General features: G+C 41.3%; 1 protein-coding gene across 2 annotated transcripts in view; it reads left to right on the top strand.

Moving 5' to 3' along the window:
* RLF (RLF zinc finger) overlaps positions 1-15953 on the top strand; it is a 54221-nt gene that overhangs the window by 27552 nt on the left and 10716 nt on the right. For both annotated transcript variants that reach the window (XM_063355688.1, XM_063355689.1), the window contains 2 exons: positions 6144-6346; positions 12082-12218. In XM_063355688.1, the coding sequence (XP_063211758.1) occupies positions 6144-6346; positions 12082-12218 (340 nt within the window). The remainder of the gene's footprint in view (positions 1-6143; positions 6347-12081; positions 12219-15953) is intronic.

Raw genomic sequence — 15953 nt, 5'->3', positions numbered from 1 at the left:
GAGGTTTTTTTATTTGGTTGGTTTTGTTCTTGTTAGCTTCTTGGGAGACTAAGAACATGTTGAAAGGGTATTGAAGATTTGCAGGGGATTGTAGGAGAGAACGTAAGGCTGGGAGAGACAACGTAGGGCATAGGATTCGGTCTCCTGTAATTGTTGCCAGCTATTCAATAACATTTCAGTATTATTCAACACATTCAGTAATGCATATCATGAGTCACTGTGAGTCATACAACTCTGAAATGTTAGAGAAAGAAGTAGATTGGGGGTATACATAAAGTTTACTCTTTTCTCAGAAGGCAAGATGAACGTGCCAGATTTGTATACCCTACAGTGGTGCAAGGCGAAATGAAAACTTAAAGAAATCCTGCTCTCTATCCCAGCAAATTATGGCATGGAAAATCTTCTGACTGCTGAATTGTGCTGCTAATGTAACTAGTTTATCTTCTTGACATCATCAGACAAGTGTAATTCAGTGACTACAGAAGTTATTTCTGAAACAACAAATGATCCATGAAGCTGTATCATACCATGTGTTATGATCAGTAAAATCGTACTGGCTGTGTTTCACTTCCATTTCTTTGTTCAGAATCCCTTGTTCAGGGAGTCAGATGCTGCTGTAATATTGTTTGGCTTGCAAAAAGTCTGTCTGGGCAGCTGGAATTACTCTTTTTGCCTTGTGTAGGACATGGTTGGAGCTGGGATTAAGCAACTATCTCTAGATGCCTACTGAGTTAACTTTTTACCTTTGTTACCTTCAATTGCTGAGTTAATTTTTTACCTTCAGAATCATATCAAGTAAATGCTTGTAGCCGTAATAGGAGATCGTAAGTCAGTGATTAGTTACTAGGTTTGTCTTCCTGCTTTTATTTGTGTCACCTCTTTGATCTGTGTGGACTTCTCTTCTGACTGCCGGGCTCAATTTGATAGAAATAGCAGGAATCAAAATGCACTTTCTACGGGTCAGAGCAGGGATGACAGTTCTGCTGTTAGCCATGTTGAGTAAGGGTTGCAGAAATAGCTCTAGCACAGTGGTTTTTCAGTTGTTTTACTCAAACTGCCATTTTCTTCTTCCGCACAACAACAGTTTCACAGAGTGTCTTCTGAAGAGTTGTTGTAAATGAATGTGATTTCAGTCACGTAAAACTTAGTTTCTTTGAATAGCTTGTATTTCATGCTTTTTGTGGTGTGTGTCTGAAAAGCATTCGTAGTTTTTGCTGTTGTGGGCCACTGGTAAGCGAGAGGCGAGAGGAGATCAATGTGCTCGGTTGGAGCTTGTTTTGTGAAATGGTAGTGCACATTAACGATCGTCAGATCATTGCTTGAATTGAAGATAGTGAAAATGTGACATGTTCTTGTCTCTCTTGATTAGTTCTTAATACTTTTTTTATTTTTTTTTAATGCACTGGCCCTGAAAATAAACTGATATCAACTGTAAATTTGCTGGAACAGATTTAGTAAGCCAGGAGTTTCATAGCAGCTTAGGTTCTGTCTGCTGCTTCTATGGCTGTTAATAAATTAAACTGCCCTGTGTCTGGGGTGGTTGTTGCTGTTTTGTGCTCTCAGCTGACTCAACATGGTTGGTTTGGGTGTGAATATTTGCTTGAGGAAAGGGCTGCAAAAACATCATTGCTGCTTATGCCTGTTAGATGACTAAATGATATGAGCATCCCAAAGTGAACATGATAGATGCTGTTCAGCAATCTTGACCTCCAACGTTGTTCTATGCCTGAGAAAGCTAGCTTTAATACTCTTATTTCAAGATAATTTTTTTGGCTTAACAAATAGTATCATTGAGGAAGACCAAAAGGGTTAGGGTGAGCTTGTTGCTGTGTGCAGCATATGAATACCAGCATCTTCGTGTGTCTTCATTGACATGAGATGGTTTGTAGGAAAGCTGAGGTATCTCTCCCTCACACTGCTGTTGTAATATATACAGACCTCGATGTCATTCGGGCGTGCTTAACGTACTTTACTGCACTTTAGCACATTGTTGTCCTGTTCCAGAGGTATTTCGGTGGAAATGCTCAGCAAGATGCTGTTTCGCTTGAGGATTTCTCACAGTGACTGCAGAGTCTTTTCATGCCTTAGTGCTATTCATGGTTTATAAAGGCCGTATTCACAATATTGTGGTATAACTTAAGTTCATCTTATATTACCAAGTGGTTTGAGTGAGAGGGGAGTCTTTTATCCTTCCTTTCTGATCCTGGGAGAAGAGAGCCCTTTAGATATGTGTAGAGTTTGAAACTGCACTGACCCTTTACTGGTCTAAAGGGTTTGGAGGAGGGAAGGCATTTAAGGTGTCTTTGCATTGATTTTCATAGCAAGGCTGTCTTAGTCTTGAGATGCTTGGTGGAAGATTGGGACGGAACAAACAGCAGGAGGTCTAGGAAGAGAAGGAACGAGAAAATACGCTCATGGACATGTTTGGAAACATAACAGGTGTAGGATTGAGTACAAGATTAGGTTCTCTGAGGGGAAAACAACTGTTCTGAGGAATAGGCAGCAAAATGAGGTTTGTTGCCTTTTCAGGGAAAGTGAGGTGGTTGTTGGCAGGTGGACGGAAAAGAATAGACACGTCAGAGTAAAACTAAGTGCTAAAATAGAAATAAATCACTAGTCAGGTATCTGATTTTTGCTTCTCCCTTCATCATTTACATCTGCATGACTGGAGGAGCTCAGTCTGTCGCTTGCATCCCTGGCAGAGTGCAGTACACCCTCACCCAGGTGGGGAGGGCTGGGCCTGGGGCACAGACCTCCCACCCTTGGCGGGGAGCAGGTGCACAGGCTTACCGGCCGTTCCCAAAGATCGCAGCAAGTTGAGACCCTCTTGTCCATACCAGCAGTGAGTCCACCTCCTGTATTTCATTAGCAAGTTTCTCATCTAAACTTAAAGATTAAAAATGTAACTGTTAACCTGAAAATATTTAATTTGTCTGGCTGACTGCAGGTACTCTTAAAAAACACTTCCCATGTCGTGACTAGCTGGCTCTGATATGTCAGTAAAAACTTCATTTGAGCAATTGCCAAACGCGTGTCTTGCTGTCTAATAAGAAACAAGAAGAATCTAAATCATTTTTAGAGCAGGTAAATAGAATATCTTATTTTTCTATTATTTCTTTTAGTTTTCTCATGGAGCTGAAAAATATTTTTAATTATTCTGTGAGCCGAGAGCTGTAGAAACAGGGACTACAGAACTGCTTTGAATGCTTGTGGGCGCTAAAATCCATTATTGACGTGTCCATGAATAGCATGCTATTCAGCATGCTTCACCTGGAGAGATTACTTTGTTCTGTTGTTGAGTAAGCAAGCCTTCTTAGAGCTCTTCCTTACCAGTGGTCTCCTGGCCACCTTGCTGTGGTAGCAGTCTCTTACATCACGTAGGATGGATATCGCGGCATTGTTAGTTTTCCTTGGTAAATTTTCAAGCACAGAAGCATACACAGATGTAATTTTTAAGAAAGAGAGGAGGCTTGTTTCCTAGCAACTGGAGATCTTCCTGCAGACTCTCTCTTGGTCAGACAGCTTTTTTTACCTTCTCTGTTGAAGTTACTGTAATGTGAAGTGTCAATGTCAGCCGTGTCAAGAGTTTTCCACTCAGAGGTTTTTCCTGTGAAAGATGGAAACCAGTACCATAGACTTGGATCTTAAAATGGTCTGTAATGGGCCACTAAGCAAACCTCTGCAGAGTACTAATAAGACCCCTACAAGCCTGTAGTATGTACTTGGAGTTTTCTGTTTAGGTAAGCCTTCTGCCAACTAGTGTGTTGTCTCTTAGAACGTGGCTTTTTTCCTGTTTGGACTATAACTTAAGAAAATTATCATGCTTTGTGCACTTGTATTATGTACGATCCTTTCAGAAATTTATACTATTAGTTTCTTAGCTACCCATCTCACATAGTATAAAAAGTTGTAAAATAGTGAAAATATTTTTATGCAACAACGCTTCCAATAAGTTGTTATTCTAAAGCAAACTTTCTTTTTTGACTAATACAGAGTCTCTTGCAGGCTTTACAGGTAGCCGCTGCAGAACACTGGTTCTAATATATGTTTTATCAGAACGTCTCACATGCTTCCATAATTTCTTCTACAGATCATCAGAGAGTTTGTTCCTTGGTTGATACATATTATCGCATGCAGTATAAGAATGTATTGGCTCCTCTTTTGTAATTCTCAAGGGTCTTTTGAAGTATGTACAAATCTGGAGACTAGTATCAAGCCTTTCTGTAGATGTTTATGTTAAGCTGGAAATAGCACCATAGCTGTCTGGAAGCCTACTGTTTTGTCAGCTAAGGCAAAGTACGTGTACTTTAGCAAAGCTTTTGATGATGTCTCTCATGTTATCCGTTTGGATAAAATGTCCAGCATACAGATCAAAAAGTCCGTAATACATTGGGCAAGGAATTAGCTGGTGCGTCAGGCTCAAACGATTATAGTAAATGGGGTTACATCAGGCTGGCGGCCCGTCACTGGTGGGGTCCCCCAGGGCTCCGTTTTAGTGCTCTTTAATGTTTTTATAAATGGTCTGGGTGCAAGAGTCAAGAGTACATTAAGTTTGCCAATGATATTACATTGGGAGGAGCTGTCGACTCCCTCAAGAGTACAGAGATCTTAAGGAGGTCTGGATAAACGAGAGAGCTGAGCAATCGCCAACTGTATGAAATTTAACAAGAACAAGTGCTGAATTCTGCACCTGGCATGGGGTAATCCTGGTTATATGTACAAATTGGGGGACGAGAGGCTGGAGAGCAGCCTCGTGGAAAGAGATTTGGGGGTTTGGGCTGATGGCAAATACCTTACTGAGTCAGCAGTAAGCCCTGGCAGCCCAAAGGGCCAGCTGTGTCCTGGGGTGCATCAAGCACAGCATCATGAGCTGGTTGAGGGAGGAGGTTGGGAGGCCCCACCTTGAGTACTCTGCGCAGTTTTCGGCACCTCAATAGAAGAAGAACATCAAACTATTAGAGTGTTTCCAGAGAAGGGTGGCCAAGGTGAAAGGCATCAAGGGCAACACTTAGTAAGAGGGTCTGAGGTTGCTTGGTTTGTTCGGCTTGGAGAAGAGAAGGCTGAGGGGTGCCCTCACTGCAGTCTACAACTTCCTCAAGGCGGGGTGGAGGTGCTGATCTCCTCTCTCTGGTGACCAGCGCCAGGCCACAAGGAAATGGAATGAAGCTGTGTCAGATTGGACATAGGAAAAGGTTCTTCACTGGGAAGGGTGGTCAGTCCCTGGAACAGGCTCCCCAGGGAAGTGGTCAGGGCACCAAGCCTGTCAGAGTTCAAGGAGCATCTGGACGATGCTCTTAGTAATATGGTTTAGCGTAAGGAACAGGGAGTTGGAGTCGATGATTCTTATGGGTCCCTTCCAATTTGAGGTAGTCTGTGATTCTGTAAGTACCTGGGAAGAAAATCAAACTAAATCTGTGAGGTTTTTAATCAGATTAAGTTAATTTTGCTAACTACTTACAAAAACGAATTTTTGTAAGTACTTACAAAATACTGTATTTTGTAACTGCCTGTAACTGAAGTTACATTTTTACTATTGAATTAGTTCATCAAATCTCATAACGATCGGTTGTACTAGGTTGATCTAGAGCATAATTAAACACAATTCTTCTAAAGTACCATAAAGATAAGGTTTTCACCCTCCATTTTGTGTATTTTGGCACTATGTGGGGGTTTTAATAACTTGGGTGGAAAAATCTGTAGTTGCAAAGTACGTAATGCTTTGAAATACTTTTGGTTCTTTGGAATAGGAGGCTACAATTAAAAGTTGAAGATTTTTGAATCTTTTCTAAACTACTGGTATCTTGTTCAAATTTTTATATGGTCTGACAAGTGTCCCTTGGCCACTGCTGTGGCGTACTTACTGCCCTGGTAGATGCTGTCTTATGGCTGGGGGGGATGGTGGCGTTGTGTGTCTGTTTTCTATAGCCCGGCATTCTCTTCCCTACACAGTTGATCTGAATTTGGGAGGAAATACTGCATTTATTGCTGTCACTTTTTATCATACCTAGAGTTTCCTAGGAAAGCTGACCATACTTATATAAGTTTGTAATAAAATAAAGTGTGAATGCAAATGCAATAAGACAATTTCAGTTAAGCGTCAGCTGTCAATTGGTGTATTCTCAAAGGCTTTTTTCTTTTCCTAGCTAATAAATTGATTACACGAGAAGGGCCTTCCTTTCTGCAGATGCGAATAAAACATTTGATGAAGTCAAACTGCATCCCACAAGCTACTTCCTTGTCAAAATTGTGTGCAGATTCTGCAGAAATTGCAAATGTTTCATCTTTTCGCCAAGCCTACATCACATGTGTGTGTTCTATGCTGCCTAATGAAGAGTCCATTAAGGAGGTTAGTAATCCATAGTCCCTTTTTCATGTATATTTTAGAATTTATGTCCATTTTAGAATTTATTTCTGCGATAGTAAGGACTGAAGATGAAGAGTGAAACTGTTGCTGCAGAGTTCCAAAAGAGAAATGATCTCCTGCAGACTGCAGTAGGAAAGAACACTTGTATTAACTGTTGGTGTAATAAGTCTGTATTATATGCTTGCATTCAAGGTTGGATGTGTTTCGAAGGTTAAAATAAAGCTTGTAACTTTAGTTCCCCTTGAAAGCAAAATATAATTGGAAAGCTGTCTCTCCGAACTCAAATACTAGTGCTACAGCAGTTACTTCTTTTCTAGTTGTTCTGACCTAGGAAAGAGAAGTGTGTTTAAAAAAAGAAAAAAAAAAAACAAAAAAAAAACCCAAAAAACCAGAAAAACCCACACAAAACAAAGAAACCCCTTTAGAGTTGTTGCTCCAGAACCCTGAACTTATTTTTAGTAGTTAGCCTTCCTCTTACAATAACAGTCATAGTAATGATTTGTGTTAACACACTGCAGTCGTAGCAGCAGTCATACAGCTCTCGCCTCTGTTGCCTCTTGATCTCACACATCTGTTATTTTATCAATCTCAATGTTCTTGTTAGAGTTGTATGGATTTGGTGTAGTTTTGAATGTAAGACCTGAACGTTTTGAGTAAGCTTCTGTGAAACTGAGGGAAGCTTCACATATTTAAACAAAAAAAAATGCAACTCTGATGTCTGTACTTCCTGAGTGAGTCGCAGACTTGTTAGGAGTGTTGTTGTTAGATGTGTAAACTCTTTAAAAAGCATTCCTTTAAAAATACTTGTTTTGAAAAATAAATATTTGGATAGGTGTACCCTCAGACAGTCTCTGCAGTTTAAGCCAGATTCCCTTCCGTTTGTTGTACTGTAGGAGCATTTAACAGCTCACTGCAGACACTTGTTGGATTGGCTACAAATGATGAATGGCATAGAAATCACATTGAATTGTGTTCAGTTTTTCATTTCATTTAAGAGTTGTGAAGTGTAGCTGTATCTGGTTTACCTAGATACTCAGAAAATCTTTACTTGCCTGTCAAATGTAAAAGCTAGAACACAGACTGATGGATTGAATCAAATTATGATAATCACCTAATTAAACCTTTTATGGGAAAATGAAGCCACTTAGCATCAAAGCAGTATCTTAAACCAGTATGGTTTATTGATTTAACTGGACCTGACGCCAAACCGTGAAAAGTGTAAGGTCTGTGGTGTTCAGTGCCAGAAAGTTGACATAAATAACTGGTAAAATGAGGATTTGCATGTAATGCTTTTGCATGATTGGTCATAGATATTGTGTAGTTGACACTCTTTCCAGAATTGCTAAAATCTGAGACTTCTAAAACCCTTTTATTTGTTTCCAGAAGGAGAGAATTGTATTACATGTTCATGTCTTTAGGTAGAAAGTTATCAGGTCTAATGATAAGTGGGGAAAAGAGATGGATAACAGATGAAAGATGAAGAGCTCAAAGAATGGCAGCTGTTGGAGAATGAGAGGTGGCAATGACCAAAAATGCAGCAGGGGGTAGAGGGAATTAACTGTAATAAAAGAAACAAAGGTTAAGTGAAATTTGAAGTTCAGAGTAGGCTGGGGTAGATGGAGAAAGAGGGCTTAGCTAAGAAAGTAAGTGTTACAAAAAGGGTGGATATTAGTGAAGATAGCTTGGGGAGGCTTGGAGAGAAAGAATTTGGTTTGGAAGATTAGACAATGTACAGCCATCCCTTTCCAGGAATGGGAGGTGATTGGAATGGGTAGGTCAGGCTTGGAAGTTAAATTGCCGAGCTCCTAAAAGTTAAGGCTGGGAAACTACTTCTGTCTATAGGCAATAACGTACATATATATATGTGTGTGTGTGTGTATGTACATACGGATATATATACAGAGGGTGGAAGCAAGGACAGTAAGCCTGGGAGGAATACAGAGAAACTGTCCAACCAGCCAGGGACCAGGTTAGGCAAGCTAAAGCCCTGATAAAATTAAATCTGGCCAGGGACATCAAGGGCAACAAGAAGAGCTAGCTTCTATAGGTACGTCAGTGATAAAAGGAAGGCTAGGGAAGATGTGGGCCCCCTCTGGAAGGAAATGGGAGACCTGGTCACCCAGGATATGGAGAAGGCTGAGGTACTCAATGACTTTTTTTGTCTCCGTCTTCACAGACAAGGGCTCTAACCGCCCTGGCTGAGTCGCAGAAGGCAAAGGCAAGGACTCTAAGAATGAAGAACCACCCAGTGTAGCTAAAGATCAGGTTCGAGACCATCTAAGGAACCTGAAGGTGCACAGGTCCATGGGACCTGATGAAATCCATCCATGGGTCCTGAGGGAACTGGTGGATGAAGTTGCTAAGCCACTTTCCCTTATATTTGAAAAGTCATGGCAGTCTGGTGAAGTTCCCACTGATTAAAAAGCAGAAATGTAACCCCCATTTTCAAAAAGAAAGACCTGAGGAACTACAGGCCAGTCAGTCTCATCTCTGTCTGGCACAATCATGGAGCAGATCCTCCTGGAAACTCTGCTAAGGCACACGGAAAATAAGGAGGTGGTTGGTGATAGCCAACATGGCTTCACTAAGGGCCATGTGAAATGGTGCCTGACAAATTTGGTGGCCTTCTGTGACAGGGTTACAGTGTGGGTGGATAAGGGGAGAGCAACAGATGTCATCTGCGTGGACTTATGCAAATAGTTTGACACTGTCCCACACGACATCCTGGTCTGTAGATTGGAGAGACGCAGATTTAATGGATGGACCACTTGGTGGATAAGGAACTGGCTGGATGGTCACACTCGAAGAGTTCAGTCTGGAGAAGAGAAGGCTACAGGAAGATCTTATAGCAGCTTTCCAGTATCTGAAGGGGACCTACAAGAAAGCTGGAAGGGGACTTTTTACAAGGCCACGTAGTGATATTACAAGGGGTGATGGCTTCAAACTGAAAGAGGGGAGACTTAGGTTAGATAACAGGCAGAAATTTGTTACTGTGAGGGGGGTGAGCCCCTGGCCCAGGTTGCCCAGAGAACCTGTGGCTGCCCCATCCCTGGAGGGGTTCAAGGCCAGGTTGGACGGGGCTTGGAGCAACCTGGGCTGGTGGGAGGTGTCCCTGCCCAGGGCAGGGGGTGGCACTGGATGGGCTTTAAGGTCCCTTCCAGCCCAAACCATTCTATGCCTAATGAAATACTTTTGGCATAAAACATGTTCTTTTATTAAATCTTGAGACAGCAGCTCCCAAATTCTTGCGGATGCAGCAGCAGTATTTAGTGTAAGTAAAGTAATATGCTGCAAAAGAGTAGACTGTGTTTACGGACTCGAGTGTGATGTCCCAACTCAGCTAGGGGGAGTTTACACTCTGAGCTGAAACTAAGCTGCTTTCGGCTTGTTCATGGTACATCTCTAGCTCCTGAAAGGAGAGTGAGTCTCCCTAGATAAGCAGATTGGCTGCCCCTTTTTTAAGGAGTATTATCATGATGTCTTAGTAAAACTAGTAGAAGGGTTAGGTTAGCGCTAGGAGATTTTTATGATGACATAAGAAATGAAGTATCTTTGTAATGTAAGATGTTTTCTTCAAACTAAAATGGCATGGAAGACAAAGACAAAATAAATCTTACATGATCGTATGTTCCATGGAGTAACTTTAAGGAGTAAACTGCCATCCTTCTTGCTGACGGAACACGGGGAGCATGTCAGCATTTTTCAACAATTCTAATGTAAAATATCTTAGTACTGTTCATTCTGTAGTCCCTGAACTTTCATTCAGCTATTGGTCTTGTTGGGTTTCTAACAGACTGACAGGAGCCCTGGTCAGTATTCCAGGTTTAGTAATGACACTTTCATTTGGTACGTGTCTGGTTTGTCGCTTAGGTGGCTGACTGGATATTGCTGGATGATTTCAAGCTGTGCATTTGGACTTTTTGTCTTAAATGTTATTTAAAAAAACCCACCCAAACAAAGAATAAAACGAGGTCTGAAATAGGATGGATTATTGCCAAAGTTTGAAATAAACAGGACTTGAAAACAAATCACCTTGTTGCTTACTCAGTACTTATTGTCCTGAGCATGAGTGAATTTGGCCAAAAAGAATCAAATTTCTGTGAGGAGAGCGAATCCAATGTGCTGCGTGGCTGCAGGCTGCTCCAAGTGCCACAGACACGTTTGGGTCACTTAGCTATGTTTTCCTAATTTGCTTTAGAAAATGTGCTGATGGAAATTGTAGCCTATAAAGAATAGGAACAACTGAGTGGAAGAGAGGTGGAAGAATATTGTGAGAAGACTGGAGTTGCCCAGCTGTCAAACACGTATTCAGCCAGATTTCCCACACAAGCTGAAAGGCTGTGTGCCTGCAAATACCAAAGGTGGATGAGAACGTAAGCAAGGTACTGCTAGCAAAGGATGTTGGAGGGAGATGGTATGCAGCAGCATCCCTTGTTACCTGTAAGCTGGAACAGCCACGTTCTCTCCTGTGCAGTGATGAACACCTTCAGAATTCTTTCACGCGGCCATTGGTATGGGCTTGCTTTTCTGTCTTCCCCAGCCTGATGGAAGCGGCACTTGATTTACAGATATTGTAAGTGCTTATTATCTCTGACATGCAAGGAGCAATGATGTCTGTCCCCTTAGTTAGCAAAGCATTGTCATTTAAATCAGTTTTAGAGATTTCTCTCTTGCCAGAGGTGAACCAGTGACAAAATGCCTGACCAAAATAATTTGCTACGTTTTACTCTTTCTCAAATGCAAGCATGACGCATCTGCAAGCATTTGCAGCTTGTGAATTGCTGTAGAAATGTCTGCTGCAAAAGGTCAGTCATGGGTCTCAAGTTGAACACCCAAATTCAGTGGACCCTAGAAAACATTGGCATTGCTCAATCAATGAGCTCCAGCGTCAAGCCTGTACAAAAAACTGGGCTAATAGATCTGCTTCTGCTCTTCCTGCTGAATGAGATGTCTGTGAAAATTATTTTGATGTATTTTATCTTCACTTTGTTCTTTCTATGTCATTATTTTTCATGATTAGCAAGAGGTTTGAATTGTTTATAATAGCAACGCCTGATTAAAGTAGATGTTGCTTGAGTACAGCCTGTTCTGTGAAGAGGAATAGATCTGGTGGAAAAAATGTGTTAGAAATAGTGTTGTCTTAATAGTAAAAGCACTAAATAATTACTGTTGGTGGTCTAAAACACTTGGCTTATAACCAAGGTAGTGCTCTATTTTGATACACAGATAGGTACTACCTTTAAGTAGGCTTTCCAGAACTTCCATGGGATTTATTTCTCCTCTACAGACTTCTATTTTTAACATGATGCTTTGGAGTGTGTTGTTCAGGATCAGCACTTATGGACAAAGAGGACAAGAGACTGGCTCTTTCACATCTCTTGACCTTTTTGGGCTTGGGACTGGGGATGCCTGCAAGTGCAGAGAAGGAATGGGCAGTTTTAGGTAGACTGTTGCCTGTATGTAAGTATTTTGCGAAACTGCCCAAAATGGAAGATGATCCCAAAGAAAACTAATACTGAGAAGGGACCAGAACTAACATCCGTGAACAACTTCTGCTGTTCTGTAGCTGAAAGGTGTGGTATGATCTCTGGGTATTAAAACGAGACATGGGGTTTTGTTCATGTGTCTGTGTGGCCGTGTCCTTTGATGCAGCAAATGTGCATTTCTTTTGTAAACATGCTGAGAATAAAGTGCCTTTTCTTTTAATTTTCTTTAAGATTGCAAAGGTGGATTGCAAAGAAGTACTGGACATCATATGTAATCTGGAATCTGAGGGACAAGAAAACACTGCGTTTATTCTTTGTACAACCTACCTTACTCATCAGCTTCAAACAGCAAATGTCTATTGCTCTTGGTAAGTAATGAGGTGACTGCTGCTCCTAACTGTTCCTTACTGGCTTCAATGCAAGAGAAATGAGGTAATGTAGCACAAAAGCGTGTAGAGAAAGTGCATATATCTTTAACTTGAGAAGTACATCAGGCTGAAGTACTTTCTAGATAACTTGTGACAAAATAAATAAGGATTCATCTTGCTACAGTAATAAAGCAGTTAGACAAAAGTCATTTTTAAATTCATTTAAAAACACAACAGTACTCGTTGTTATCATTAGCAGTAGTGCTTCAACCATGTAGTAGCTCTGTAAGTAGCGCTGATCAGCGCTGTCTGGGTTGATATTGAGCCCCAAAGCTTTGTGATTCCACAAAGTATGTTGTAATTGAGTTCTTCCCTCCTGAATACTTAGAGCCATGAGACTTTGATGCCTTTTGTCACTTCTTCCGCAGAGATGTAAGTAGCAGCAGTGTACAGAGGCAGCACGCTTTAACTGACTCCCAACCCCAGATAGCCTTTTTATATTTTTGTAATTTCTATAACTCTGAGAATTGTAGTACTACATCTTGGACAAATTGTGACTATAAAACTTCTCTGCCCTCTTAACTGGCTGGAGGTACAAAACTTTTTGCCTCTCTGTTTCAGCAGTGGCAAACTGGTAGTAGCAAAGCAGGGAAGCTGTTTTCTGCCTTTTATAAAATGGGTTTGTAGTTTTAGCTTTTGAGGCATGGCTAAATGTGTAGTTTTCTCCTGTTTAAACACTGATCTGGATAAAGCTTTACATTACCAGACATCTGAGTGTATCTTGGGAATTTGGGTTTGGTTAACTGTGGCATTGTTCATTTATTCACTCCACATTTTAATGCCCTTAAGAAAAGCTTTCATAGCACTTTTAAGTGTCAGCAGAATGACTGGTAGTTTAGCCTGGTCCAACCATCTGTACAAAAAGGCCAGAAGTATTTAGATATTGCTTCTGTTTCAGGCCAGAAATGTCTTTTTGAGCAAAAGCATACCTTGTAGGGAGAAATGAACTCGTAGAAGACTCAAGAGGGGAGAGTCCACCACACTTGGAAGTTCTAGAGACTGACTGGTTTTCGCTGCTGAAATGTGTTATTAGAGATGAGATTAGAGCCATGTCCAAAGAGATGTGAGCCTGAAGGAAAGGGAAAAAGGAAAAAAAACAAAACAAAACCCCCAACAACAACTGACATTCTTTCAGGGCAAATTAAATGATTCACTGTTAAGCAGATCTACCTAAAAGCTGGATCCGTAGGGTGCAGATGAAGAGAGATGGACTTCATGTATAGCTGAGACTTTTATTGGCACTGGGGAACAGGATTCAGTGAGGTACCATTTATTGTTACAGAATAACATCTCTTTTTAGTGACAACTGTAGGTAGGGTTTTTTTTGCTTGCAGTACCATAGAATCATAGAATCATACCATGTCTGAACTGAAACTAGTTAGGATTTGAATGGAACTTGCAGGTCCTGTAACCCTGTCTAACCTTCATTTTCTCCTGACTAATGAGTCAGGAGAGATCAATTCGAGCTGCAGATTTCTCCTCTCCATGCCAGTCTGGCCCATGATGGGGTCTGCCTAAGTCTACACAAAACATGGTGCAGCTCTAACCTGAGTAAGTACTTCCACATAAGCTTTAGAATTGGCTAGCCTAGGTGACAAGCAGTGAAGGCTTGAAGATACAACGGTTAGCTCGGTCTAGTGTGTTCCTGCATACTTGTGTTAGCAGGTTTGTGTCACTTGTGCTGGTCATGTCACGTCTGTGCTGTTGTCGGTGGCTGTTCAGAAGAAAGGTGCTGGTTCAGACTGCGCTGCCTGTGTCCATGCATGCCACAGTTGCCCCCTCTGCTGCTGTCTGGACAAACTCCTCAAGTTCCAGCTGCCTTTTCCCAGGGACGAGACAGGAGAATGAAGTCTTCTGTCTAACACTGAAATTGTATAGGTGTATAAATTCAAATTCTATACTGTACATAGCACAGTACACCTTGTACAAAAGAATCGCACATAACCGATGCGGTCTGTGCCCACTGAAGAGCAAAGCTTCTAGGGTGCTGGGGCACAGACTGAAGAAGTTCATCATCTGATGACCTCCTGTCTTGTGAAACTGGTGTAATAATTCTTGACCATCAGGTTAATTGCTCACTTTGAGGCTGTGCCTCTAAGTCTGTTTAAAAAGTACTGTTGCTTGAAAATAAGAATGCCTTGCTGGTCCAATGGTGAACTGCTGTTTGATGGAGTGGCCTTTTTCATTGACCTCCACCTACTTTCCCAGTGGCAGATGCAGATCCAGTGATTATTTAGCTACAGGGTAGATGAATTTAAGTGGCTGATGTGACATAAAACTTACAATTTAGAGGATTACTTTTGTCAGATCAGCCAACTTTACTGATAAGGTGTGAGATTACACATTACGGATGCAGTGGATATTATGGCTCACAAAAATGAGGAGGCCTCTGCTCCATACGAACTGTGGTGATCTATGAAATCATTGCAGAGATGGTTTGAATCGGTACCCTGGAAAAGACACACGGTGATGTTTATTTCTCTGCATTAGTAAATTGAGCTCAGTCAAAAGAGTGATAAATGTCAAAGCCAGCTGGAAGGACAGGAAATGTTAAGATGGACTTACTGCAATGTGCATCTTTAGCCTAATCCTACAGCTAAAACTAACGTGGAGGAATCACATGCTAGAGGTTGCTTGCTAGCCACATATAGGCTTGAGTACAGCATAAATATATACCTAAAATACTTAGTTAAATTGATTACATAAACTGAGACATACTGCTTTCTGTGACCAGCTGCTGGTTTTAAGGGGCAGCAACTGCTTAATTCACTTCAAAGAGAGTCTTGCCTGGTTCAACAAGACAGCATTGTATTTGAAGGGTTACTTTACTCTGTGATGCTTGATCTACTGATGGTTTGGACTCTACTTAAAATTTTTCTAGCAATGTCATTAACACCTTTTTTGATTTTGATTGTTAATAATGTAACTTTTTGTTGTGTGTATTTAATCATAAGCCTGCATAATGGTGTTTCAAATCAATAAATGATTTAAGCTTTAATCAGTTTTCATAGTGTACTTCTGGCGCATTGTGTAATTTGATAGACCAGAACTTAAGTGTTGATGAAAACATTGACTAAGGATCTTTGAGAGGAGAGTAAGAAAAGAAACGCTCTGGTACGGTGTCGCTTGCAGGTCAGCTTCCCTTTCAACAGACAAGCCCTAGCATATGTACTTGGAAATGTTTCACTCGTCTGTAGCATCCTGAAGTAAAATGGTTTCCTGGGTCATGTCCTCGATTTTTAGCATAGCAGTACGTTGAAACGTTTTCTGCTAGCCCCTGGCTGGCCTTTAACAGACGCTGTAAGCAAGCAGTGTTGCTGGGCGCAGTCCTGCTTGCTGCCAGCCACCATTCCATTTATTCTGCTCCATATCTTGCTTGATGCAGTGTAAGACTGAACTAGCATAAGTGATCCAGATGAAAGTATTCTGGTTTAGTCAAGGGAAAAGACCCATTGACAGCTGTGAGTAGCAGGTGAAAGTGAGGATGCTTTTGAGACTGTGTGTGGATGAGTGTCTTCCATAGTGGATGAAGATGGAGCTTTGGTGCCATACTCATACTTGCACCAGTCCTAACAATTTGCTGCTGCCAAAAAGCGGGAGGTAAATTCTTGCCGTATTGTGGTGCTAGCTGCACAAGCCTGCCTCATCTGTTGTTCTGGCTCTGGGCCCATCTGA

This window comes from Chroicocephalus ridibundus, chromosome 19 (assembly GCF_963924245.1).
Source record: "Chroicocephalus ridibundus chromosome 19, bChrRid1.1, whole genome shotgun sequence".
Taxonomy (NCBI): Eukaryota; Metazoa; Chordata; class Aves; order Charadriiformes; family Laridae; genus Chroicocephalus; species Chroicocephalus ridibundus.
Note: the sequence above shows the minus strand (reverse complement) of the source record. Positions and strands in the feature narration are given on the sequence as shown.